Source organism: Melospiza melodia, chromosome 26 (genome assembly GCF_035770615.1).
Source record: "Melospiza melodia melodia isolate bMelMel2 chromosome 26, bMelMel2.pri, whole genome shotgun sequence".
Classification (NCBI taxonomy): Eukaryota; Metazoa; Chordata; class Aves; order Passeriformes; family Passerellidae; genus Melospiza; species Melospiza melodia.
The window spans coordinates 4,335,025-4,361,910 of NC_086219.1; the positions used below are offsets into that span (position 1 = coordinate 4,335,025).

The window sequence follows — 26,886 nt, forward strand, 5'->3', positions numbered from 1 at the left end:
ATTTCCCCAGAATCAAGGTGTGTTTTACATATGGAATTCAATCAAAACTTTCACAACTCTCTACATAATTTTCTATATGGAATAATAACAGTGAACCCAGTGAAGCTTCAAGCATTGGACAGAGAAACATAAATCATGGCACACAGGATGAGCAGCAGCACTGAGGTATCAGTGGTAAAACAATACAGGACATTTGTAAAACAAATACAAACAGAAGAAAACCTATTTATTAAGTTAATTGGAAATTCAGCAAGGAATTTGCTAGGAGAAACTTGCTCTTCCAGAAAGAATTGAGATTTCTTCCAAGGGCTGATATATGTGCCTTGACATAAGGACTGTCCAAATTGGTCATATGCCCACAGGCTCTGGAGTTAAATATGGATAAATTTCCTTAATTATTCATTCATTTATTAACCATGACAGCCTCAGAAAATAAGAAAAACACTTTTCCTCTCCACTGCAAAACAACAGCCCTGGCAACTCTACTCATCACAGACCTATTTCTGCTCATTAAAGGAAATTATGGCACCATGGGTGATACTTGAAAACCATTTCACAGAAATAAACCCTGAGGGCAGCACCTTACAGTGGACACCCCTCATTCCATGTAGGAAACCAAATGGAAGGAGACATTCAGCAGCCCAACCACCCCCTCCAGGGACTGGGGCTGTACCAAGAGGGATTTCCAGGAAATGCCAACTCTGCATTTTCTCTGCACTCTGTCACCAGGGCAGGGTCACACCTTGCTGTGGTCCTTCCCCAGGGGAATGTGGCACCTTATCACCTCCTGTGGCACCTTATCACCTCGTGTGGCACCTTATCAGCTCATGTGGCACCTTATCAGCTCATGTGGCACCTTATCACAGTGACCTTTCAGCTGCCTGAACTCTGACTGGCTCTTCCTGGCACAGGAGGCAGGGCAGGGCTGTCACAGCACGGGGACAGGACTGAGTAAACCATTAAGTCACAAAAATCATCCCTGAGATGATGCCTTGCCCTGCTGAAGGTTTAGACTTGTAAGGGGGGAAAAAGTGGTGGCAATAAGCAGAAAATGGAACAAGGAGCTTGCTTCCTAATAAGAAATGTCATTACTCATTCTTGGGCTGTTTGTGGGTCCCACCTGATCCCACTGAGAGCAGGACAGGGATGTGTTCATCTCCAGGGGCCTGCAGGGACAGCCCAAGGGCTGCCACATTCACATTCTCTGGAAAAATCCCTTCACCCAGGATTTTCCTCCTGGGAAGCTGAGAAGCCTCAGAGAAAAGGAAAACAATTCTTATCTCATTTGCTTCTCCTGTGTTGTGCTCATGTGGAATGTGTTTGGAGATTGTTTACCCACAGGTGATTGTTCCATTGCATTCTGCTGGGAGTTGTTTTCACTCTTTGGCCAATTGGGGCCAAGCTGTGTGGGGACTCTTTCCAGAGTCATGAATTTTTATTACTATCTTTTTAGCATTCTGTAAGTATATATTCTGTATTCTTCATATAGTTTAGTATAGTGTTCTTTAATATAATATAGTATCATAAAATAATAAATTAGCCTTCTGAGAACATGGAGTCAGGTTCATCATTCCTGCCTTTGTTGGGGCATCCCTACAAATACAAGACAAAGGGAAATGGCTTCAAAGTGCCAGAGGGCAGGCTTGGGTTGGATGTTGGGCAGGAATCCTTCCCCAGGAGGGTGGGCAGGCCCTGGCACAGGTGCCCAGAGCAGCCCCTGGATCCCTGGCAGTGTCCAAGGCCAGGCTGGACAGGCCTGGAGCAGCCTGGGGTGGTGGAAGGGGTGGGACAGGAAGGTCTTTAGGGTCCATTCCAACCCAAGCCGGCCTGTGAATTAAATGACACCCCTCTGGTGTTGAAGTGAGGGGAGAACGACCAATCCTTTGATGCATCGAACTCGATTTATTGATCGATCAGCCAGTTTAAATAATAGTGTTAATGAACTTCATGCATATTCCAAAATCCAGGTTTATGATAGGCTAACAGAGAAAACTCTAACCACACCTTTTGTTTTACTATACCGTTGATTGTTAACACAAAATAAAACCAGTGTTCCCACTGTGATATGAACGGTTCCCAAAACTTCCACATCTGTTCTCAGGGTGCCATCTTTTCCCAGAGAGGGTGTTACACTTGTTATGGGAAGACTGCCTGAGAACCTTATTGTTTATACAATGATGCCTGAGAGAGTCTAATTGTTTATAGAAGTCAGGCTGGGAACTGCTTCACTACTACCTGTTACTTTTCTCTCAATTGCATGGCTTCATGGCCTTTTTCTTCAAGCCATGCCTGAACTAAACTCTCCACACTCTGGGAAGGGCATTCCCTCCTGTCCTTGGAGCTGCTCACTGCAGCTCCTCACTGGCCCAGACCCAGCAGACACCAAAGGCTCCTCACACACACGAGTCACATTTTCCCTGAGTCTGGGAACTGAAGCAGTGCCTCTGTACCTACCAAAAATGAGAAAAAACCTTCATTCCTCAGGTGTGCCATGTGCAAAAGGGGAATAAACAATTAGCTCTTCATCAAGAGCATTGCAATATTTATTAATGCCTCATGGTAGTTGAGCTAATTAATAAAATAAGAGTTACCAAGAGCAATTCCCCACAGGATTTGCCACCAAATTATGAGAGTAATTGCTCACCAGAACTTTATTTAGCAAAACCTCTCCTCTGGCAAGAACTTCCATGCACAGCTTGTCCTAGCCTTCATTCACAGAATTGTTTTGGGGTGAATTGTTGCTGACCTGAGTGGTTCCACATTCTCTTGGGGTGCTGCAAGCAGCACTGAGCAGGAATTCTGTTTTCCTTGCACTTGCCCCTGGCACAAAGACTTTTGTCACTGTCCTGGCAAAAATGCCAAACATGCACCAGCCAAAATCCTGCAGTAAGCACAGTGTGGGTGCTCCAGGCTGATCTGAGATCATCTGCTCGAACATGAAGCTGAATTAAATCAAATTGATGCAGCCTAGAAGAATTCTCAAGGTTGCCTGGGACATCAAATAAAACTTTTACACAGAGCACAGCCATAGAGAAACTGACTGATGAATTTGGACTGATTGCCAGGAGCACAGAAGGCCCTTGATGTGACTCTTGCAAGAGCTAGTTTCCCAAAATACTTTTTATTTCCTTAAAATGCCTTTTTTTTTTTTTTTTTTTTTTTTTTTTTTTTTAATAAGCACATTGCAGAGCTATTGCTGAGAGAAGAATCCTTTTTCTCTTTGGATTTCACTATTCATTTTGGTAGGGTTCAATTCATGAAACTAAGAACATTTCTCACATCAGAAAACACCATAAAGACAAAAACTCTGATTTTCAAGTTTTTGTTTCCTTTTTTTTCCTCCTGCAGGTGAGATCACCAGTACATCACCCTCACAGCTGAACATTTCTTGGGTTCAAACTCTCTGGCCAAATTTGATTTACATCTAATCTGGCCTATTTGATAAAACAAATGCTGCTGCTTGTAATCATCAAATCACATGAAATCAGCCCAAATGACCCTGAAATGAACCCAAATCTGTGCAGATGAGCTAACCTGAACCAGATATCATCTCCCTCGTGGAGTTTGACTGCAGCCCAGGATCTGCCCCAGGCAGCTTTGGGGTGTCAGGGACTGCCAGTGAGGGGCTGGGCTGAGAGCTGCAGGTGGGTGAGGAGGGATGGAGGGAGGGAAAGAGGGAGGGAAGGATGAATTGAGGAAAGGAGGGATGGAGGGAGGAAAAGGAGGGATGGAGGGAGGGATGGTGGGAGGAAAGGAGGGATGGAAGGATAGAGAGATGAAAGGGGGGATGGAGGGAGGAAAGGAGGTTCAGAGGGATGGAAGGAGGGATTGAAGGAGAGATGGAGAGAAAAAAGGAGGGATTGAAGGAGAGATGGAGAGAAAAAAGGAGGGATGGAAGGAGAGATGGAGGGAGAAAAGGAGGGATGGAAGGAGGAAAGCAGGGTTGGAAGGATGGAGGCATGGAAGGAGGGATGGAGGAAGGAAACAAGGAATGGAGGGAGGAAAGGATGAAAGTAGGGATGGAGGGAAGGAGGGATGGAGGGGTCACCTGAAGCCCAGAAGAGCCTCCCTCAATACCCCAAGTGAGGCAGAGGCACCAGCAGCCTGTGCAGTGAGCACCCAGGCCTGGCTGGGGAGGGACCCCGTGCTGGCCCTGCCTGCCCTGGGGTTTGCCAGCACAGACACTGCAACTCCAGAAACTCCAGAATCATTTGAGTCAGGCTGGCTGGGAGCAGACCCTGCAACTCCAGAAACTCCAGAATCATTTGAGTCAGGCTGGCTGGGAGCTTTGCAGCGTGCTCTGCCTCCCTCTCCTGGTCTGTTCCCAGGAACTCCATAAATCAAGCAAAGCGAGCAGCACCAGCCACACTGGGATGGATATTTGTGTGTTTGAGGTGCTCAGACCCTGCAGATGGAAAGTGGGGCCTGGGAACCATCCCCAGCTCCAGAGTGGGGCCTGGGAACCATCCCCAACTCCAGAGTGGGCTCTGGGAACCATCCCCAACTCCAAAATGGGGCTCTGGGAACCATCCCCAGCTCCAGAGTGGGGCCTGGGAACCATCCCCAGCTCCAGAGTGGGGCCTGGGAACCATCCCCAGCTCCAGATCCTGAGCTGAGGCTGCCAAACCCACACTTGCCATGGCCCAACAGCAGGGAAGAGAAACAGTGCAGCCAAAACACCCCAAATCTGTGGGATTCACATTCTCTGAACCTGGGAGAAGCAGTGAGAGAAGAAAAGAATGATCAAGACAATTCCTATCATTTGCTGTGCCTGTGTTTGTGCCAAAGCAGAATGCAATGTGGAGATTGTTTAGCCAAAGTGATGGGGTTTTGTTTCCTTGGCCTGTCAGGGTGTGTGTGGGAGTTGGGACTGTTGGGTGAGATTCTGTGCAGTTAAGTGCTTGTGCAGATTCAATTTAAATGTAATGTAATATAATACTAAATGATATAGTATAATAATGTAATTAATTTGTCACTGTCATATTTTCTGGAAAAATCCCTTCTCTCAGGATTTTGCTCCTGGGAAGCTGAGAAGCCTCAGAGAAAAAGGAAAACAATATTATCTCATTTGCTTCTCCTGTGTTTTGCAGCTTTGGAATGTGTTTGGAGATTGTTTAGCCACAGGTGATTGTTTCATGGGTTTCACATGAATCGTTTTGATTTAATGACCAATCAGAGTCAGGCTGTGTCAGGGCTCTGGAAAGAGTTATAAGTTTTCATTATTATTTTTTTAGCATTCTGTAAGCATACATTCTGTATTCCTCAGTATAGTTTAGTATAGTCTTCTTTAATATAATATAGTATCTTAAATTAGCCTTCTAAGAACCTGGAGTCAGATTCATCATTCCTTCCTTTGTCTGGGAACCCCACAAACACAATATTAATTAACTTCCTGATATCAACAGAGTCATATATGTCATCTTCTCCCTCGTTGGGGCACCCTAATTTACAACATGAATCCCCCCTGCAGATCACAGGTATCAGAGCCAACATTTCTACTCAGCCTTTCTTACAGAAATGATCATTCTCTCATGAATTACTTCAGGTTTATTATAAAATATCCTCCCCAAGGGAAAGGAGGGGAGGCACCTAAGCCACCATTCCCTAATTCAATAAATATGAATGGAAGCAGCAAACCTCAAGTGGAACATTACCCAGCTCACTGAGGGTTAAGCATAACAAAAACCCTCTCTCCAAAAAAAACCAGAGAAAACACAACTTTCCTGGAGTGCAAACAGCACTAGGCATTCCCAGGTAAATTGTTTTCAGAAAAGCTGAAAGGGACAGGAAAAAAAAACACAAAAAAACATCTAAACACTTTGTTCCACTCCCAAGGCAAAGCAGCAGCCCCAGCCTGGTTTTGGGCTTTCTGTGGATAAGCCTAAATGTGTGATTCATGTCTGGCAATAGTCATAGCTGGAACACAGTAAAATGCTAAGATCAAGAGGATAATTAGCATTAGATGTAATTAGATCCACACAGTTGGATTCTGGAGGAGCTAATTTGTATTTTAAACTTTCTTGTGTGCCTTTTGCCATCAAAGCTGGAGATCATGGTGACTTTGTTTCTTCCCCCCACATGGAGAACATTAAAATATTAAATGGTAGGAAGGCCCTCACAAAACACTGGCACAAAATCCATCCATCTCTGATTCTAATGAATATCAAATTTTAACTAAAATGCTGAACTTCACAGAGAAGAAAAAAAAATTCTCACTTCTGAAATGCCTTCACTGGATTCCTACATGTGTATAACAAATCTTCACAGGAGTTAATCCCTTTTAAACAACTGTGAATGTTAAATTACCCTTCTAGTTCATCTACAGTTTGCCTTGAAGATAAAAGCTTTGTGTTTATCTGCAAAAGCAGCATTTTGCTGTTTACAGGAAACAAATCCCACCTTATCAATTTGTGGAGCTGGCACTTATCATTTAATGAGTTTGCTGTACTTAACACATTATTTACTAAAACCCTGCACTTGGAGAAGGGGGAAGCAAGAAAATCTCATCTCATCTTTCCATTAAGAAATGGAATTAAGAAATACAATAAATCTTTTTCCTACTTTTGTTTTTTAAAGCAACCAGTTCAGCTGGGGCTGCCATCCCCAGCCTGATAAATCCATAGGAATTTAGGATGATGGATCATTATTTTCCAAGTCAGTGTGTTATTGGCATCTTCAGCACACAGCAAACTGATAGATAAGCTGGAAAATAAACTGCTCTCAGTCTGGAATAAACCACTGGAAACGTTCCTCAAGCTGAATGAAAAGTAACTTAAAACGGGAAAGAAAAATGAAAAAAAAAAAAAAAAGAAGAAGGAAAAAGGGGGTGGAAAGGAGGAAAAAATTATTTCTTGGAGAACAGTTGTGCTCTCTGTCAGAATACATTTTGAGAAACAAAAAACCCTTTTTAAAATTATTATTATTGCTACGATTTTTTACTTAAAACCAGGTGCTTAATGGGAAGTCAGGATCCAGGCAGTTTTCCCAGAGCACAGCAGGAGACACCAGGCAGCAGCCACCGGGGGTCAGCACCACAGCACAAAGAATTTATGTTACAAACACCAGCTTTCCAAGAAAACCACAGTTATTCAGCCTGTGGGAATTGGCCACAGCTTGCACAGATTGGTGCAGAGCTGTCCAAGAGAGGGGCTGGAATATTTAGTGAGAACTTTAGCAGCCATGGATAGAGCTGGATTTGGAGAGTTCTTTGCAATCATTATCTATCTGTGGGTGAAAGAGGAAGAAGCTCCAACATTTCACAAGCTTAAAAATGACATCTTGATTTAACCTGTTTGACTCCCAACTGGAGTCTTCCAGGACTTTTCAGAAGCTGGAAATATGGAAAAATAGGGTGAATTTCTGTACTCAGAGCTGTGTGGTGCCATGGCCAGGCCACTCTTGATATTTCCAGTACATTTAAGGGAGCTGAGGCACCTTTGCACTGTGGCATTCACATTCCCTGGAAAAATCCCTTCACCCAAGATTTTTCTCCTGGGAAGCCTCAGAGAAAAGGAAAACAATTCTTATCTCATTTGTTTCCCCTGTGTTGTGCTCACATGTGGAATGTGTTTGGAGATTGTTTACCCACAGGTGATTGTTCCATTGCATTCTGCTGGGAGTTGTTTTCACTCTTTGGCCAATTGGGGCCAAGCTGTGTCAGGACTCTGGAGAGAGTCACAAGTTTTCATTATTACCTTTTCAGCCTTCTGTAAGTATCCTTTCTGTATTCTTTAGTATAGTATAGTATTCTTTAATATAATATAGTATCATAAAATAAAAAATTAGCCTTCTGAGAACACAGAGTCAGATTCATCATTCCTCCCTGCAAATACAATATTGCACCACCCTGCCCCTGACCCACCAGGCTCCCAGTGCAGGCAGGAAAAATCCAAATCTTATTTAAAGCCTGCAGAAATGGCTGCACTGTCCCAGCTGAGCACCCAGTGCTGGTGGTTATGGAATCACAGCATCCCAGAAGAGTTTGTGTCAAAAGGGACCTTAAAGCTCTTCCCATTCCACCCCTGTGGGTTTCTGTGGGATGAAGGCACTGAGACAGCAGTTCATGTTCACACTCAGGTGTTTATTATTTCTTATCACTAAAACAGTCTCACTGCTGGGAGTTCTGCAGCTTTTCATTAGAAGGCACAAAATGGCCAACAATCTCTTGGTACAAGGGCTTTTCAGAACTAAAAACTAAACTAAACTTTCCAATTAAGAGTTGACACCTGGATTATTTTCCCGCTAAGGGGGTACCAAGGACACAGAAAATAACAAACCACAACTGCATTGCTCAGGTAACTGGGCAAGCTGGAACAAAAGGAATAGTGGAAATAGAAATAAATTGAATTTCCTGGGACTTGCTCTGCCCACAGGAGCAGGACCAGAGGGTGACTTGGGTCTTTAACCCAGCTGGGCTCTCGCTGCTGTGCTGGGAGCCCTCACTGAGGGGCTGCTGGGATGGAGCCTTACAGGATAACACTGCAAAAATGCAACATTCCTGACCTGCAAAAATGCAACATTCCTGACCTGCAAAAATGCAACATTCCTAACCTGCAAAAATGCAACATTCCTAACCTGCAAAAATGCCACATTCCTGACCTACAAAAATGCAACATTCCTGACCTGCAAAAATGCAACATTCCTGACCTGCAATCCACAACCCTCGGGACACTGCAGGGTCTTTCTCTTCTGCATCCATTTCTCCCTCCCAGCCTGTTTTCTCTTTACCAGGGCTTTGATGACTCTACATTTCCATTTCAAAACTAATGGAATCAAACATATTTCCTATTCTAGCATAGTTCTCCCATGTTTAAATTTCATATTATGTATTTCATTCCCAGCCAAGATAACATATGGATATTTTGAGGGTATCATATTCCAGCTCTTTAGGAATGTTTAATTTTGGAAGGGCTCACATGGTTTTTATTCCATCATTACACCCATTGCATTAGCCAGGAACCTCAGCCTTGTTCAGCTGATTTATCAGTTAAACTCATGATGGCCTGGATGTAAAACACTTTCATTATTTCATATCAGAATTTAGGGAAAATTTCCATTTACATGATTCTCAAAAATCCCCACCTACCATAAAACAGGATAAAGCCAGAGCAAAGACAAATTCTTTGCTTCATGTCTTTCTTCCCCTTTACCATTCTAATAATGCATGGCCATTAAAATTGCCTCCAAGACCTCCAAAGAAAGAGTAATCACTAATTCCTGTTTGTAGCTGCAAGTGTAATCACACACATGTTTTCAGTTCATTATTTTGGTGTCAAAAAACATGAGGGCTGCAATGGCAACGAATTATTACATCCATATACTTTGCTATGAGCATTAACTGACAAAACCAAATCAGTCCATCAGGAGGGCAGATGAACACTGCCCATAATTGAATCAGGAGTAAATCAGCTCACAAGTGCTTTGTGTACAGATGCTCTAATAATGGAGTCTGACTGTTGAGATGACAGGGGACAATTTATATTTAATTTACACAAAAAATAGTGTTTAATATTTTCTGTTTTCTGCTGTTGGTTTGGGGTTTGGGTTTGTTTTTTTTTTTTTCCTGGTACTAGGTAGCACACAGCAGTCAGAACATTTGGGGAAAGCTTTTCCTTGTTATTTAAGAATAACCCCCTCCTGCTGTGCTGTAGGTGCATATCCATAATTCCACACTTACATCCATGGTGCCCCCTCAGTGGCTGCTCTGTGCTGGGCTGGTTTTGAACACAATAATCACACCTCAGTGTGTGTTGTGTGGTTTTCAACACAATAATCACACCTCAGTGTGTGTTGTGTGGTTTTCAACACAATAGTCACACCTCAGTGTGTGTTGTGTGGTTTTAAACACAATAATCACTCCCCCAGGGTGAGGGGCAGAGGAGAGCACGGGGACACCTCAGCTCCCAAAAGCTGCTGCAGGTTTGATCACACCCCACAAGCCCAGGGTGCTGCTCTGGGGAATGAAGCACCAGCTCCATCCAGGAAAAGGGGATTCAGCTCCACCCAAGGCCATCTTTTGCCATCTCTTTAATACCCACATTCCCACATCCTCTTTTTTTTTTTTTAATACTGCTTTTTTTTCTCCCCTCTTCCAAGCAGGTACAATCCATCACCCTCAGGACACCAGCTACTGTCTGGCCATCAGAAAAAGCCCCCTTTGCTGTAAGAGATCCCTGTGCTGTGCTCTCAGCCAGGCTCTGCAGCTCTCAGGAGCTTTTCCAGCCTGAAATAAACCAAAGCAGGAAATCCTCTCTGAGATAACAAAATTTCCAACCTGTTACACCCCACTCTGCTCACTGAAGTGTGGCCTCCATGATTCTCTCAAGCCCTTCATATTGAGTTATATATTTATATATTTATAGGGTATTAGCAAGTCCTTGTCTGTGATGCCTCTGTCCTTCAGGGCCCAGTGAAGCTCCCCAGGCAAACAACAGCAGCAAAATGTTTGTGTGATTAAAGGAGAACTTTATAGAGCAGTAAAAGCTCCCCAGGCAAGGGGAGTCCATCCACTCTTCTCCTCCTGGGAGCACAGTCCTACCTACTGAAGTGAAAAGAGGGAGATAAATGTCACTTCTTTTTATCCCTAATAACAGCACATCCCACTGGGTGGAAAGGAAAAATATTTGTGATCTTCCCATTTCATTTCTGTGGCTCCTGAATCTGTTCAGCTCAGGCAGGAGCACATCACCTGTCAAGGAGAATTTTTACCCATTGCTTTTCTGGGGGAGGTAAAATGATGTTTCCTCCTAGTGCTGGAGTTGGCTCTGGAGACAATGAGATTATCCTGTTCTCCTCTAAAACACAAAACTCCAGGGGCTTCTCAAGCAGTTTGTTTGTGGTACATTGCTTGTCATGTCAGAAAAACAGGCTTGGTTTTGACAAAAATGACTCCTTTTTCTGCACCAGCACACACAAGGTGATTCAGCCTGGCAGGAACATGCACAGAAAGCTGGCAGGGATTTCATTCTGCACTTTCTCACCACCACAGTGGTGGGCACAGATTTATGTGGTTGCTTTTGAGCTGCTGAATGTGACAGCACCAGCACAAAAACCCAGAGCACAGCTCCACTCAGGGAACAGCAACTTCAGGAGCAGCCAGGTTTAGTAAAAGGAAAATCCCCAACCATGAAATCTGACAAAACCAAGTAACTGTCAACTGTGTAACGCTGCAGTCAGGAATTTTCTCTTCCAGGTGTCTGCAGCACAACAGCCTTGGGTGCCTGCACTGTAGTGACAGGACAGGAGGTGATGGGTCCAAACTGAAAAGGGGACATTTAGGTTAAATATATAGAGGAGATTCTTTCCTGTAAAGTGTGGGGAGGCCCTGGCACAGGGTGCCCAGAGCAGCTGTGGCTGCCCTGGATCCCTGGGAGTCTCCAAGGCCAGGCTGGATGGGGCTTGGAGCAGCCTGGGAGAGTGGGAAGTGTGGGAAGAGTTTTAAGTGTGGGTTTTTAGGTTCCTTCCAGCCCAAACCATTCCATGATTCTATGACCAACAGTCACAAATCAGTGATGCCTCACCTTAGCAGGCCCATGGCTCCCCACCCAGGAGGCCCAGACTCTTTGGGATCACCAAATTAATCTCACTTCACCCACCTGACACCTGCTCCAGTTTCTTCTTTTCCCAAAACTAGTGAATCTAACCTGAGGCACAGTAATTAAAGCAGGCTGCTGCAAACATCTCTGGCATCCACACACACCCCCTCCTCTCCTGGGAGAGCAAATGAAACAGCTTGTTACCATGAAAGATTTATCACTGACTAATGCACGTAGGAAACCTGATGCTCCAAGTGCCAGAGAACATTCCCAGCCCTGATCCTGAGTGGCCCCAAACCAATGATCCCAGCAAGTTTCATGCTGATTGTTTGCTGCTGTTGTTGTCCACAGGAGGCAAGGAGAGCTGTCACTAAAGGTTTGCTCTGGGAGCTGGAGCCTGAGCTCACAAAGTGCTGTAATTCAGAAAACCCAGCAGCAGAAATGAATCCATCCATGGAAGTGTCCAAGGCTGAGTAGGATGGGCTTAGAGCAGCCTGGGAGAGAGGGGTGAAAAACTGGGGTGGCTGTGAGGGTCCCCAGGATGAGGTGAGAGATGACAATCTGACTCCATGTTCTCAGAAGGCTAACATAACATAACATAACATAACATAACATAACATAACATAACATAACATAACATAACATATAACATAAATAATATAATATAACATAACATAACATAACATAACATAACATAACATAATATAATATAATATAATATAATATAATATAATATAATATAATATAATATAATATAACATAACATAATATTACATCATATTATATTAATTATATCATTAATTATATCATATTAATTATATCATATATTATAATAATTATAATATATATTATATGGTCTATTATTTAGTTATATTACATATTATATTAATTATATTATGTTATATGTGTTAGATGTTCTAGGATGTTATGTTGTATGTATGTTGTGTTGTATATGTTTTATGTGTTATGTTATAATGTGGTTTGTTATATTAAAAGAAGCTATACTAAAACTATACTCAGGAAAGAGAAAGAATACAGACAGAAAGCTTAACAAGAATGACAATGAAAACTCCTGACTGACTCCTCAGAGTCCTGACACAGCTGGCTGTGATTTGTCATTAATTAAAAACAATTCACATTAAACCAATCAAACATTCATTTGTTGGTAAACAATCCCCAGCCACATTCCAAAGCAGCAAACACAGGAGAAGCAATCAGATAATTATTGTTTTCATTCCTCTCTGAGGCTTCTCAGCTTCCCAGCAGAAGAATCCTGGATAAAGAAGATTTTTCAGAAAATATCACAGTGACAGAGAACAAGGTGGGTTTGAAGTCCCTCCCAGCCCAAACCATCCTGGGGCTCTGTGCCACCCCCCCTGACAGGCACTGCCAAACTCAGATTTTGGGGAGAAGGTGAAGCTGCATCCCCTCTGCCCTGCCCCAGCTCCAGGTAAGTGCTGTGAAAGCAGATCCTGTTTGGTGGCTGTTGAATTAAATAATGGAAAAATGCACAGGGGACTGACGGGCACAAAGTAAGAGAGCACAGATGGTAAATGTTCATCTGAGCCTCATTTTAGAAGGTCAGAGATTTCCTTCCACATCTGATCAGGGGCTGAAATTTTCCCATTAATCACTTTTTTTCAGATCTAATACCCATCAGATTTGAACTGCTTCAAGGAGCCCAGCTCCTGAGCAAACCTTCACCCAAGCCAGGGGGTGCAGAGCAGCTCTTTTCAAAATACTATTTTGTTTGTTTAAAACAATATTCAAGCTCCAGATCTCCAGATGAAGGAATTCTATGTTGCATTTTCCATCCTTTGTTTGCAAAACAAAATCTTTGCAAAAGATGCCAGGCCAGATGAGACTCCAGGGATTTCATGCTGCATGATAAATATTTTGCTTAGGTAATGCCACATCAATCTCACCTCACATTCCCCTTGAGAGGAGCTGGATCAAGAGCTAGAAACTACAGATCTGGGGGAAAAAGTCAAAAGCCTTGAGCCACATGACATTAATTTCCATAGAAGAACTCCTAAGAATTTTTTATCATGTCTTTAATTTTCTGCTGGGAGAGGCAGCCAAACCAAAGTGGAATACAGAATGCATGTAATGGATAATATATATGTAATGGAAATATAATATGGAAGAGATTCACTGCAAAATCCTAAGTTCTGGATGATTTTCAAATTATTTTCTTGTTCATTCTGGTCACATTTTGAATCAAGTTCCTTATTTCATAACCAATGGAAAATTAACTGGCAAGATATAAAGAAAAAATATTGGGAGCCCAACAAATCAGCAGCATCTGAGAGCCAAGGAATTGATGAAAAATGGAAATTAATCTAATGGAGCAGTGAGTCAGAGAATAATGCATGGCTGTAAATCCAGAAAAGTGCAATACACCAAACAAATTGCTTGGAATTTGGCCATGTATAACATAAATGGTTTCTCCACTGAGCCAAATTCTTCCAGAGAACACTCAGCTCTCCTGGAGATCAGGTCTCACTCCATATAGTCAATATTTCATGAGAGAGCAGATGGGAAATACTCTTCAAATTCTTAGCAACCCCCATTTTAAAAGTTTGGTTGTGACAATCATAAATCCTTCAGACTTTTAAAAAAATTTCTTTCAAAAATGAGCAACTGGAGTCTTTCATTTGGGTAATAGCAAAATTTACAGCATGAACCTGTGCCAGATTCAAATTTGTGCTTCAAGCAAGAAAGACCTCCAGCACTGCCTGGCAGGCAGGAATTTCTTCTGAGATCAGGAGATTTAGGATGGGGGTTTGAAGCCTCTTTCCCAGTGACTCCTTTTGGAAATCACCAGCCTTGTAGGGAATGGGAAAGGCAAAACATCACTCACCCTGCATGGCTTGCCAAGGAAAACAGAAATCTTATTCCCTGAGTGACCCCAGGCAGGAATTACAGCCTCCCTTTGGGAATTACACTCCCTCTAAAGGTGACCACGTCCCCAGTGGCACTGACAGATCCTCCAGGCATCAGCCAAATTTAATTCCTGCAACAGCAAGGATTTGCTGCCTTGGGAAATGTGGGAAATAGAATGATAACATCTGTATTGTCTCACCCTTCACATGAGCCTGAAAATGGAATAAAAGTTTTTAAAATGCCTCTCAGTTGCTTCATCTCTGGGTAAAAAAAATAAAACAAAACTTAATCCAACAGGGAAACTGGAGTTTTGTGAGGGAAATCTCAAAGCAGGAGCTCAGCCAGCTGCAGCCTTCCCATCCCCACTGCTCCCTGCACCCAGGACAAACAAACACCCAGGTGAGCACCAGGAACAAAAAGTTATGGGGCTGTAGGAAACTGGTGAGGAAAGGGGCAACAGGATAAAATGGGAAAGTAGAAAAATAACTTCCCAAAGAGCATCCCATGAGCTGTGCCAGAGGTCAAACACAGAGTGAGGAGCTGTGCAAAGGGCAAGGCAGGGCTGCCAGCACCCACAGGCTGCTCTGTGACTGCAGAGATCTCCGTGAGCTATCCAGGAATAATCAGCCACTTGTGCAGGATCAGCTGCTCAAAACCCCCAATTTTACAGATCTTTTATCAGTGGGGAGGAGGTGCAGCTGCCAAGGGGAAAGCTGACTTCCAAACAGTCAGTATTTGGTTTTCAGAGCCAGTTACTGGAGAGCAGCACAGAGAGAAGGGGATGTGTTTGCAGGAGAGCATAAAACCCCCCTGATTTCTGCATCAAGAGCAGAAAATGCTCCACAGGACCTGAAGCACATTCTGCAAGCAGAGCCCAGCTCTCCTGACGTGTACTTTGGAGGAGAAATGTCCTCACATCACAGGCAGGAGCTCTAAAAGCCACAAGATCATGGCAGGTGGCACATCAGAGTGCTGTCAAGCTGTGATCTATCTCAGGCTCAGCAATTCTCCAGGCACAAACTCTGACATTTCATTAAGGGCAGCACCTTTTTCATTCAGGCACATCCCAGAGTTATTAAGGAGCCCAAATGGCACCAGTGACAGTGATGTGGTGCTGGGTACCCACAAATGTTTCCTGTGAGATTTGGACTGTTTGGGTCAGAACTTGGCTCCTCAGAGATTGCTGGTGAGGGGAATCACAGGGGCAGGATCAGGTTTTATGGTTTGTGAAGGCTTTGGCACAGCCCTGCTCTACACTGAGACCTTTTGTGGCCCTGTCCCAAATGTCAGCTCAGTGACACAGGACACAAGTGTGAAAAATGTGTGTTTTATTATTGGCTTTTTGCAAATATTAAAATGTGTTATGTTAGAAAGTTATGCTGTATTAATTTTCTTAAGTAGTGTGCTCAATATAGTTTTAGGTTATAGCATAATGTTAAAATAGAAACTATGCTATGTGAGATACTTTTTTAAGAGAGGACTCACACTGAGATGGCAGCCACAGGACACCTGAATCTGTCAGAGAAAGAGAATTTATTGCTCCATTATCAGGAGAAATGAACTTCCTGCCTCACTCAGCCCTGAAGATGCTGTCAGGATTCAGAGGAAGAAGCTGACACTGCCCAGACAGAATCCTGTGTTTGAATGGAATTTCTGCATCATGGATGAGGTGTATGAATATGCAACAGGCTGTTGCTTTTAAGGGTTAATCCTCTGTTAACGTGGGTCCTTTTTTGGGTTTATTTTGCCCAGAAAGAGGTACCCAGACTGTCTGTAACTCTTTGTTTTTATTGCCTCATGTTGTCCTAATCCCAACTGTTCAAAATTTCATTACTCTAATTATATCACTATTTTAATAACCATTTTATTACTATTAAACTTTTAAAATTTTCCAAACAAGTGATTGGTATTTTTCACACAAGTAACAACCCAGAGCTGGGTGTCCCAAAGCTGTGTGTGCTCCCCCTGCCCATGGCCATGAGCACAGACACAGCCCCAGACCCTGCAGCTGAAGTTCTGCTTTCAGGAGTGCTCAGTGTGTCTGTCATTGCTGTAAGGATGGAAACTCATGGGAGCACACCTGAAATCCCTCTGGATGTCACTGACACCCATGGCAGCCATCCTAACGTTGCATCTCACCTCCTAGCTGAGGAAACATCCAGAAAATCCTCCCAAGATGATCCACCAGAGTAAAGAAAATCTTCTGGGTGACAGACTAATGTGGGATTTGAAAACCCACAAGTCCCAGGTTTCCTTTTGGGGCATTTCCCTCTAAGAAAGGGAAAGGAAAACAAACCAAACTTTAGCTACCATCTGTGTTTTCCCACCTTGCTAATTTGGGGAACAAACTGCTCACCCAGGATCAGAGCTTCCTCCTACACCTCTTCTTTGGGTAAGACCTGATGGATCCACAGCCTTTGGACTGATCCCAGGACATGGAATACCAAGTTTAATACCAAAACTTTAATACCAAAAGTTTAATACCAAACCCTCATAAAGAGCTGCCTGACATTTTCCATGAGGCAGCGGCATGATCTCAACCTTGATTAACTGAGTAGCAGTCAGCTAATTAGTCACCTAATGAGTCATCCTGCCAGCCCTACCTGTGAAAGTTCAAGAGGCAGAGCAGAAGTCCCACAGAGACCTGCAGGAAACTCATGCAGAGTATTTTTAATGTCACCACATTAAACATACAACCCAAACATTGTTAGTAACAGAACTGGCTGCTAGGAGAGAGAGAAAACCGAAGGAAATAGGGTGGGACATTTTGCAGGATAAATTTGCCACAATACCTGTACCAGCACAAACAGTAATGAAGTACCAGGAGATCTGAGAAAAACAACCTCTAAAAATTCAGAGCAAGTGCTGTTCTTGCATCACTGCAGAAACCCAGGTTTATTCATGGCCCTTAAGTAAACAAACACATCCTTCCTCAGAGCTGTCAGCAGGGATAGGAAAATAAGGGTAAATCTTGTAAAATCCCTTATCCAATCTGTTAAATTTGGGGAATTTGGAGGAGGATGTGAGTGCACAGCTCTGGGGCACCTCAGGGACTGGTGCTTCAGAGCACCTGTAAGGAACAGGAGGCAAACATGAGAAATTTGGGATTAGTCATGTCACACACCACCTACCTAACAGCCAAAAGGCACAGATAAGAAATAGCCAGGCCCATTGCAGAGAGTTAGAAATGTATGAAAACACCTGGGGAAAGGAGCAGAGCTTCTGGGTGCTACAGTGACACAAACAGCCAGGGAAAGCCATGAAAAAAAAACCCACTTTGTCCTTCACAGAGCTGAATACCAAAGCAGATACTCACATGCTGCAGCAAGTCAGCCTCCACTTAGAATGTGATTATTTTGAAATGCAAAAATCACCACACACGTTTTGCTCACACCCAAACAGAACTTCCACCAGCAGAGGAAGAGCAGCTTGTTCCAGCCCAAGTTAACCCAAACCCACAGGGCCATCCCACCCCTTGCTGTCTGTAAATAATTGGGCAAAAAGCTTTTGAGTGGTTTCAGGGGTAGTGGAGGCCAGTGCTTAAATGCAAAAGGGGTCACCCAAATCTTCACTTTGAAAAATATCAGATTTTAGGGAAGAATTTGGGAAACAGAACAGGAAAGGGACAGCAAGGACAGAAGGAGCAGCTTCTTCCAGCCCAGGTTAACTCAAACCCACAGAGCCATCCCACACCTTGCTGTTTGTAAATAATTGAGCACAAAGCTTTTGAGTGGTTTCAGGGTGGTCAAGGCCAAATTGTTCAATTGCAAAAGGGGTCACCCCAATCTTCCCTTTGGAAACCACTAGGTTTTAGGGAAGAACTTGGGAAACAGAGCAGGAAAGGGACAGCAAGGACAGAAGGAGCAGCCTGTTCCAGCCCAGTTTAACCCAAACCCACAGGGCCATCCCACCCCTTGCTGTCTGTAAATATGTGGGCACAAAGCTTTTGAGTGGTTTCAGGGGTAGTGGAGGCCAGTGCTCAAATGCAAAAGGAGTCACCCCAATCTTCACTTTGGAAAATATCAGATTTTAGGGAAGAACTCGGGAAACAGAGCAGGAAAGGGAGAGCAAGGACACGACAAACCAGGATGAAGGATGACTTGGAGATGTGCACATTCCCCTCTTACCTGCTTCCATGAGCTGGCACTGCTGCCCAAACACCTGGGAGAAGGTGACAGGCCCTGCAGCAGGGCTGGAGGAGGCCGGGGGGGAGTCCATGGCTTCCCTGCAGAGCTGAGTGTTGGTCATGGAGCAGAGCCCGAGCTCCCAGCCCTGCCGTCCCCCACGGATCCTCAGGGCAGGAGGAGACACCCAGGGAGGAATGGAGCTGCCCCTTTCAAGGGAGAGGAGCAGCACACGTTTTCAGCTGAGTGCCAGCAGTATTTTCATGGAGAAATCCAAAGGTCTGTGCCTCTCCCAGGAGGTTCTGGCGGGTCGTGGGCAGGTCCGGCGGCTTCAGGCACAAATTAGCGCCGGGCACTGAGGATCGGCCCCTTCTGGGGTATCTGCCATGATCACAGCAAAGTCCTGAGGGTCCTTCTTCTCCTGAATATCCAAGCCCAGCCCTACCTTGTCCATGAGCTGGGACACATCTCCGGAGCACGGGAATTCTCCTGTGGGGATGCGGAGCCTCCGTCCTTCCCGCCTGCCGCTGTGAGGGCACCGGGGATGCCGGAGCACCGGGGATCCTCTTCCGCAGGGCTCGGAGCCCCAGCTGACCCTCAGGAAGCCGAGCTACCCCTCAGGAGCCTGGGATGCCCCTCAGGAAGCCGGGCTACCCCTCCGGAAGCCGGGGTGCCCCTCAGGATCCAGAGCTGCCCTTCAGGAAGACGAGCTGTCCCTCAGGATCCAGAGCTGCCCCTCAGGAGCTCGGGCCGCCCCTGAGGAACGCCAGCTGCCTCTCAGGAAGCCGAACTGCCCCTCAGGAGGCCGGGCTGCCCTCAGGATCCAGAGCTGCCCCTCAGGATGCCGGGCTGCCCCTCAGGAGCTCAGGGGAGGCTTTAGGGGAGCTTTCCAGCGGGGGTTTTCAGGGCAGGGTTCCAGCGGAGGCAGCCGCGGGCAGCACCGGCCGGGCCGCGCTGGGCTCGGGGGGCTCTCGGCATCACCCCCGCCGCTCGTCCCTTCCCTCCAGCCCGCTCCCCCCTTCCCCCAGCCTCACCGGCGAGGGGGAGGAGACTGGAGCCACGTTAAATAACATCCTGTGCCCTGCTGCAGTGCCCGCCCGGCCCTCCTCCCTCTGCCCGCATGCAGCGGCTGCTCCCGGAGCGCTCTGGAGGCGCTGGGAACTCCGGCAGGGAATAGCGAGCCGGCTGCCTTAACCCCTTCCCCTGGCTGCCTTAACCCTTTCTCGATTGCCTTAACCCCTTCCCGCCTACTTTAACTCCTTCCCGCCCGATTTAACCCCCTCCTGGCCGCCTTAACCCCCTCCTGGCCGAGGGATGCTCCAGGGACAGGAGAAAGGATGCGAGCACCGGCTGCCAAACCTGCCCGCGGTGCCCATCCCTGGAACTCCTTCAGTGCAAGCACCAGGCAGGGCTGTTTCCAGGGAAAAGGGGCCCAGAGTTAACTCCCAGCAAAGTCTGACAGCGCTGATTCATCTCTGTCTGAAAAGCTCCCCCTGCCAATGCAAAGGATGCTGACTCCGGCAGCGCTGCGTGAATCTGCGGTCCGTGAGTCAGCGGAGCTTTTTTTGGGAGAAGTCTGCTGGGAAGAAAGGTTCCCGCGTGGCTGGGAAAACACACGGGGAGCCGGGTGGGAATGAGAAAATCTGCTGTGAGATTGCAGCAGCAGAAAGGCCAGGACAGAGAATGAGAGGTTCCTGCAGGTACACAGGGCTGACCGCAGCCCAAGGAGGCAGAGAGGGGCCGGGAACACCTGGAAAATTCCGAGCAGAGGGAATTGAAGTCACATCTCGTGCTCTGTGCTGCAGCAGCTCCTGGAGCTGCACAGAGTGAGCAGCCAGCCGGGAGCTGTCCACAAAATCCCAGCTGGATCGGTTTATTGTGTTTGCTCCCTCTGATATTACATCGATTTAAGGAACAAATATTTTACAGTGAGGGTGGAGAAGCCCTGGCACGGGTTGCCCAGAGAAGCTGTGGTGCCCCATGCCTGTAAACACTGAAGGTCAGGCTGGATGGGGCTCTGAGCAGTCTAATGAGGTTGGAGATGTCCCTCTCATGGCTGGACTAGATGCCCTTTAAAGCATCTTTTAACTGGTCTAGGATTCTATGATTTGTATGATTTTATGCTCAGATTATCTTTGCCAGAATCCAAACAAACAGATCAGAGACTACTTTACATGTTTATTTCACTAAAGACACAGGAGCAATCTCTGCCCTCCCACAAACCAGAGATTCAACCTGACCTTCCTGTCTACCACATGGAGGAAAAGCAAAAATTGGGCTATATGGTCCATATATCTTCAACATTTATTCCCGTGGCTGCTTTCTTCCTCCCTAACTCTGCCTGTTGCTGTCCCTGACCATGTCACATGAAATCCTCCCAGTGCTGTTTGGTAACTTCTCTGCAGAACCCACTGCAGAGCAGAATTTAGGACAAAAAAAAAAAAGAAAAAAAAAAAAAAAAAAGAAAAAAAAAAAAAGAAACTATGCAAGAGGCTACCTGCAAATCCTTATTTCCTTAGCAAAACTTTTCCAGCTTTGGTATCAGGTGTTTTGGGAAGTCTGAACCTCTCAAGTACCTCAGCCAATGGGGAAAGAGAGAAGGGAAATGTGGCTGGAAATTGGGATCAAAAGGAGGCTGGGTGCTCCAAAAATTGCAGAGATCCCAGGGGAATGCCCCATGGCCTCTCCCTTTATTCCAATAAAGTCAAAGGACTCCTCTGTCTCCTTTTTGGACATAAACCTCTGGTGTTTGTGGGTTAATTTTCCTGAGATGTCCCTGCTCAGCATCACCACCTTCTCTCCTGAGCAGAGGAGCTCAGCAGTGCCTTCCTTCCCTCTGGACACGCTCCAAGGGATGCTCACTTGAGCTCAGCACATTTTGTTCCTAAGAAATGACCCTCCCTGAGGTACAGAAATGACATTTTCCACCTCACTGCAGCTCACCTGGATTTCCCTCCCAGCTGACACCTGTGCTGCTGTGCTGAGTCCCACACATCACCCAGGGCCAGATTCCCTCATCTGGGTTTCTGTGCTTGCCACAACACCTGGGATGTGTTCAGTTTGTACAAGGTTCCTTAAGGTGCCCCCAGTTCTGCTGCTGCCATTGTGAGCTCCATCAGCTGCAGCACAGAAATAACTACAAACAGAAAACAGAACACAGAACCTGACTCAAAGCTTCTCTCTCTAGGTGAAAAGGAAATAAATGAGTGTTAGGAATAATGAGAATAATGTGCCCCTTGTTGAGATGCTGGAGCTGAATTTAGAGGAGCTGTGTTTGCACACAGTGAATGAAATCTGTGGACTCAGTGCCCTGAAGTGTGGGAGGAAGGTGAAAGGAGAGGGAAATTAACCCCAAACCCTCACTGAGGGGGGGCTCTTTCTGCAAAGGACTCCACTGCTGCAGCCAGGTTTGCTCATGGGCACATTTACCCATGTCAGGAAAATTAACCCACAAACACCAGAGGTTTATGTCCAAAAAGGAGGCAGAGGAGTCCTTTGGCTTTATTCCAATAAAGGGAGAGGCCATGGGGCATCCCCTGGGGTCTCTCCAATTTTTGGAGGACTCAGCCTCCTTTTTATCCCAATTTCCAGCCACATTTGCCTCCTCTCTTTCCCCATTTCTGAGGCTCTTGAGAGGTTCAGACTTCCCAAAACACCTGATCCCAAAGATTTCCCTCTAATGTACAACCCTCCCTTTTCATTTTTAATTCTTATGGAATTTAGGGGTTTTTCTTCCCCATTGTTTCTTTCATCTCTTAATGTCTAATTTCATTTATCAGCAAACCTAAAGTTTATTTGTAAAAACAAATATCTTTTTTCATTCATCAATCAGTGGAATCGTTCCTATTGTTTTTTTTTATGATCCACAGCTGGTTTGTAAAGATGAATCTCTCATTCCTCTTACCCAGATGCAGCAACACAAGCACTTTAAGAACTCCACAGCTGAATTTCCATCAGCCAAGTGCCAGGTAAAGTCCATCTAATGCACCTTTATCAGCCCTTGCCCTGGAACAACAGCTGAGAGATCTCCCCAGGTAATTAATGAGGCTGCTGCTGTTCATTTGCTCCCCATTTATGACCCCAAAATGCACAGGGGGCTGTAGCCCCACGTTTCTCTTCACAGAGAAAAGCAAAGCACAGTTCTTCCCAAGAATGTTTCTGGGTTTCACATTCTCTGAACTTCAGGGAAACAAATCACCATCACTTTGGGTAAACAGTCTCCATATTGCATTCTACTGTGGCACAAACACGGGCACAGCAAATGAGGTAAGAATATTCTTGGGAAGAATTGTGCCTTGCTTTTCTCTGTGAGGAGAAATGTGGGGCTCCATGGGCTCTGTGCAGCTCCAGCCCGTGCTGGCAGCAGGGACAGGTCACACCAGGACAGAGGAGCTTTGGAAAATGCAGCTCAGTGGAGATCTGCTCCTCTTCCCTACCCAATTATCCCACTGAACACACAACAATGTGCCACAGGAAAATGCATGACAGGGAGAAAGAAGCTCAGCTAAAGTCATTTCACCACGAGAACAGACGGTCCATTGCTGTGGCACTTCTCAGCTCCAGAAATACCCTGTGGGACAAATGGGGTTATTCACCACAGTGTTCTTTGCAGCAAAGCATTTGGGAATGGGGGAGGGCTCAGGAAAGAGCATTCAGAAATTATCCTTCATGAGATGTCATCAGCTAGGAATGGCAGCAGGTGAGAACATATTTCTTGTGTCAGAAATCAGCATTTCCCTGGTGCAAGGCAGAGACTCTGGGAGGAAAAATAGCAGCTCAGGATTTCTGCATTTTCTTCCAGCACTGTCACAAGGAGGGCTGGTGGAATCACTGCATGCATGGGGATGTGTGGATGTGATCATTCCTCCTCAGACCACACCACTGCCATCAGCTCTAGGAGGTTTCTGCACTTCTGGTGCCTGTGTCATGCAAGGCAAATGGAGTTTTGTAGAACTCACTTTGTAGAAAAGCACTTAAGGTTTGGCATCAGAAGCAGCAATTAAACACATTTCTGCCTTCCTTCAGATTACATCTCCAGCAGCTCTTGGCTGAAAGTCAATTCTGTTTGGTTGAGTTTTATTCTTTCTGAAAAAAAAAAGAAGTTTGGAAGGCACAGAAGAAAATGACGTAAGTGGTGCAGAAAGAAAATGCCCTTAAGGACTTAGGGAATATTTTGGGTTGATTATCAAAAGTAAGACTTTAATATGGATTAATTAATATATAAATATCCTTGTAGGAAAGAAATACCAACTCTGAAAGGACTCTGATCAGTTGGTGCTGGGCCCAGAGAGGAGCTGAACTCAGACACAGGATCTGCCAGGACAGAGTACTGCAGGATTTCCCTTGAAGGTCAAATTAAGAAGCATTCCTGAATCAATACAGCCCAGGTAAGCCTGGTAGAGGAACCCAAGGAGGAAGTTCAAGGAGTCTGTCAGTTCTGTCAGTTTAACACTCCAGCTGTAGGAAAATACAATATATAAGCGAGTAAATACATTGTGCAGAAGGCAAGATGTGAGTTTAATAATGAGCACTATGTTTTAAAGCATAGATTTTCTGATGCAATTTTCACTCCCCAGAACTTCACTGGAGCAGTGCAGAGGCCCAGAGGAGCTGACTCTGGGCAAGGAGATGAGCCTGCAGTTAATCCCCCTCCCCAGCTCTCACACAGGCACACAAGGACAAAAAGATTAACAGCAAACCAACCCTGCAAGATGCTGCTGGAGTCAAGGTGACCCAAAACTTAGCAGAGCAGCACAGAAAGGGGGAGTGGCCCTGTTTGCATGAGCAGCTCATATCTGAGAGAACATGAACTGTTCTCAGAGAAATGCCCCTTCTTCTTCCAAGGCAGCTGCAAAGCCTGATAGGAACCAAATATAGTCCAGCATTGTCACCAGGATATTTTATGAAAAATCCCTTTGCCAGGATTTCTTCTCCTGGGAAGCTTCAGCTTCTCCCTGTTTTGCTCCTCTGGAATGTGATTTGGAGAACAATTTACCCAGCATGTGAATTGTTTTTAATTAATGGCCAATCTCAGCCAGCTGTGTCAGACTCTCTGAGTCTGTCACAGGTTGTTATTATTCATTCTTGTCTAGCATTCTGATGTCCCCTTCCTCTTTCTTTAGTATAGTTTTGGAATATAATTTCTTATAATATTATATAATACGATACGACATGATATGATATGATATAATACAATATGATATAATACAATATAATACAATACAATATAATGTAATAATAAATATAATATAATATAATATAATATAATATAATATAATATAACATAACATAACATAACATAACATAACATAACATAACATAACATAACATAACATAACATAACATAACATAGTATAATATAATATAATATAATATAATATAATATAATATAATATAATATAATATAATATAATATAATATAATATAATATAATATAATATAATATAATATAATATAATATAATATAATATAATATAATATAATATAATCCTTCTAAGAACATGGGGTCAGATTCATCAATTCCTCCTTTCTCCTGGGGACCCAGCAAATTCCATAGATGGACTCGTGTCCTTTGTGCCCACTCCTGAGCACACACAGCTCTGTCCCACAGCTTGGAGGAGCATTTACCTTGGAGCATTTACCTTGGAGCATTTACCTTGGAGCATTTGCCACCAGCACTGGCACCAAGCACTGAGGCACCCCCTGGCTTTGCTGACTGTGACTTTGGGAGGGGATCCAGCCACCAGCAGTGTTGTGTCCCCTGCATCCTTCTGCCAGCACCACACACACAGAGCTGAGCAGCCCCCAGGCAGCAGCTTCAGGGTGAGAAAGTGATCCTCCTTATCTGTTTTTTGGATGGAGCCTTCTCCCAAAAAAAGCCACAGCTCTTATAGAAAGGAGTAATTAGTGCTGCTCCATGAGGCAGCACAGACAGACGAATGGAGCACGCAGCTATTTAAAGAATATTTCTCAAGGTTCTTGTGCAGGGACAGAGTGACAGCTCAGCACAATCAGATCCCTTCAAACTCACCTGAAGCTGGGTGGCATTTCCTGAGAGCCAAACAGGCTGTGACAGTGCCAGAGGAGCCTGGCAGCCTGTCAGGCTGCTGCAGGCACTGGCAGGTGACAGTGACAACAGTGGCTTTTCTCTAAGAGACCAGATTTATAATGCATAAGGAACCTTCAGATTTTCTGGGGTGAAAGAGCCATTTTTAGCCTCTGTGAAATTAACATTAATATACATAATTCAGCTGTTCCCAAACCTGTTTATTATACCTGCTGCTGTTTTTAAGGGTGGGATGCATGGGATTAATGCACCCATGATGATGGCTGCCCACCACCCTCAGTGATTCCCTTACAGGGTTTTCAACTGAAGGAGGCTCCATTTGGAGTAGATTTAAAGGAGGTTTTTACAATGAGGATGGTGGGGCCCTGGTTGCCCAAAGCTGTGGTTGTCCCATCCCTGGCAGTGCAGGTTGGACAGGGCTTGGAGCACCCTGGGGCAGTGGGAGATGTCCCTGCCCATGGCCAGGGGGGAATGGGATGAACTTTAAGTTCCCTCCAGCCCAAACCACTTTGGGATCTATGGAAAGAGCCAAGCCCCACAGCCCTGAAGAAAGCATAAAATGTCTCAGTGTGCTGTGATGGCACACAGTTTATGAAACAGGGAGCACTCCTAGGAGGAGAACAGCCCTCCCACTGCACACCCTGCCTGAACAATTCCCTCCCAGCTGAGCAGAGCAGCCTTGGGGTTCCACAGTGCTGACAGACCTCAGCAGGAGGTTTGGATGGGATGCAGAGGGGCTCAAAGGGCTCATGGGCTGCTTCCCCAAGCCTGCAGAGCTCGTGTGGAGCTGTCAGGACAATGAGTCCCTGTCTGTGGGCACTGAACCTGCCAGACCAAGGTGACACTCACATCTCCTTCCTCCTCCCCCACCAGGAAAATCCCAAACCATTCCATTGTTTCACAGCTAGAGCACAGTCTCAATTTTTAAGACCTCCTTGGCTGAAATAACAATAAATATTTCCATAATGCAGTTTTTCACATTAATTTATTGTTGTGTTTTTTTTTTCTTTACATGGCAGACAGACAACAGAGCTTTCAGTCCTCCAGAGCAATTCAGAGCCCCAGCACAACCCAGGTCCCACCACATCTCCACAGAGTTTATTTTCAATAAACTCCTCAGTATCAGAGCCCTGCAGAGCTGCCAGTGTTGTCCTTGCAAATTCTACATGCAAAACCTGAGCTTTTTCCCCACCCTCTCCTTGAATTTTCACAAGAATTTGTGATCTTGGTCAGGGGCAAAATTTCACGTTTCATCAGCAGGCACGGGGGAGGTTAA

At 45.1% G+C, this 26,886-nt stretch overlaps 1 protein-coding gene across 1 annotated transcript in view; it reads right to left on the reverse strand.

Moving 5' to 3' along the window:
• Nucleotides 1–19,201, reverse strand: part of KAZN (kazrin, periplakin interacting protein) — a 226,860-nt gene extending 207,659 nt beyond the window's left edge. The window contains exon 1 of the mRNA XM_063176813.1: nucleotides 18,548–19,201. Coding sequence (XP_063032883.1) covers nucleotides 18,548–18,668 — 121 coding nt within the window. The 5' untranslated portion in view covers nucleotides 18,669–19,201. The remainder of the gene's footprint in view (nucleotides 1–18,547) is intronic.
• Nucleotides 19,202–26,886: the final 7,685 nt, after the last annotated feature.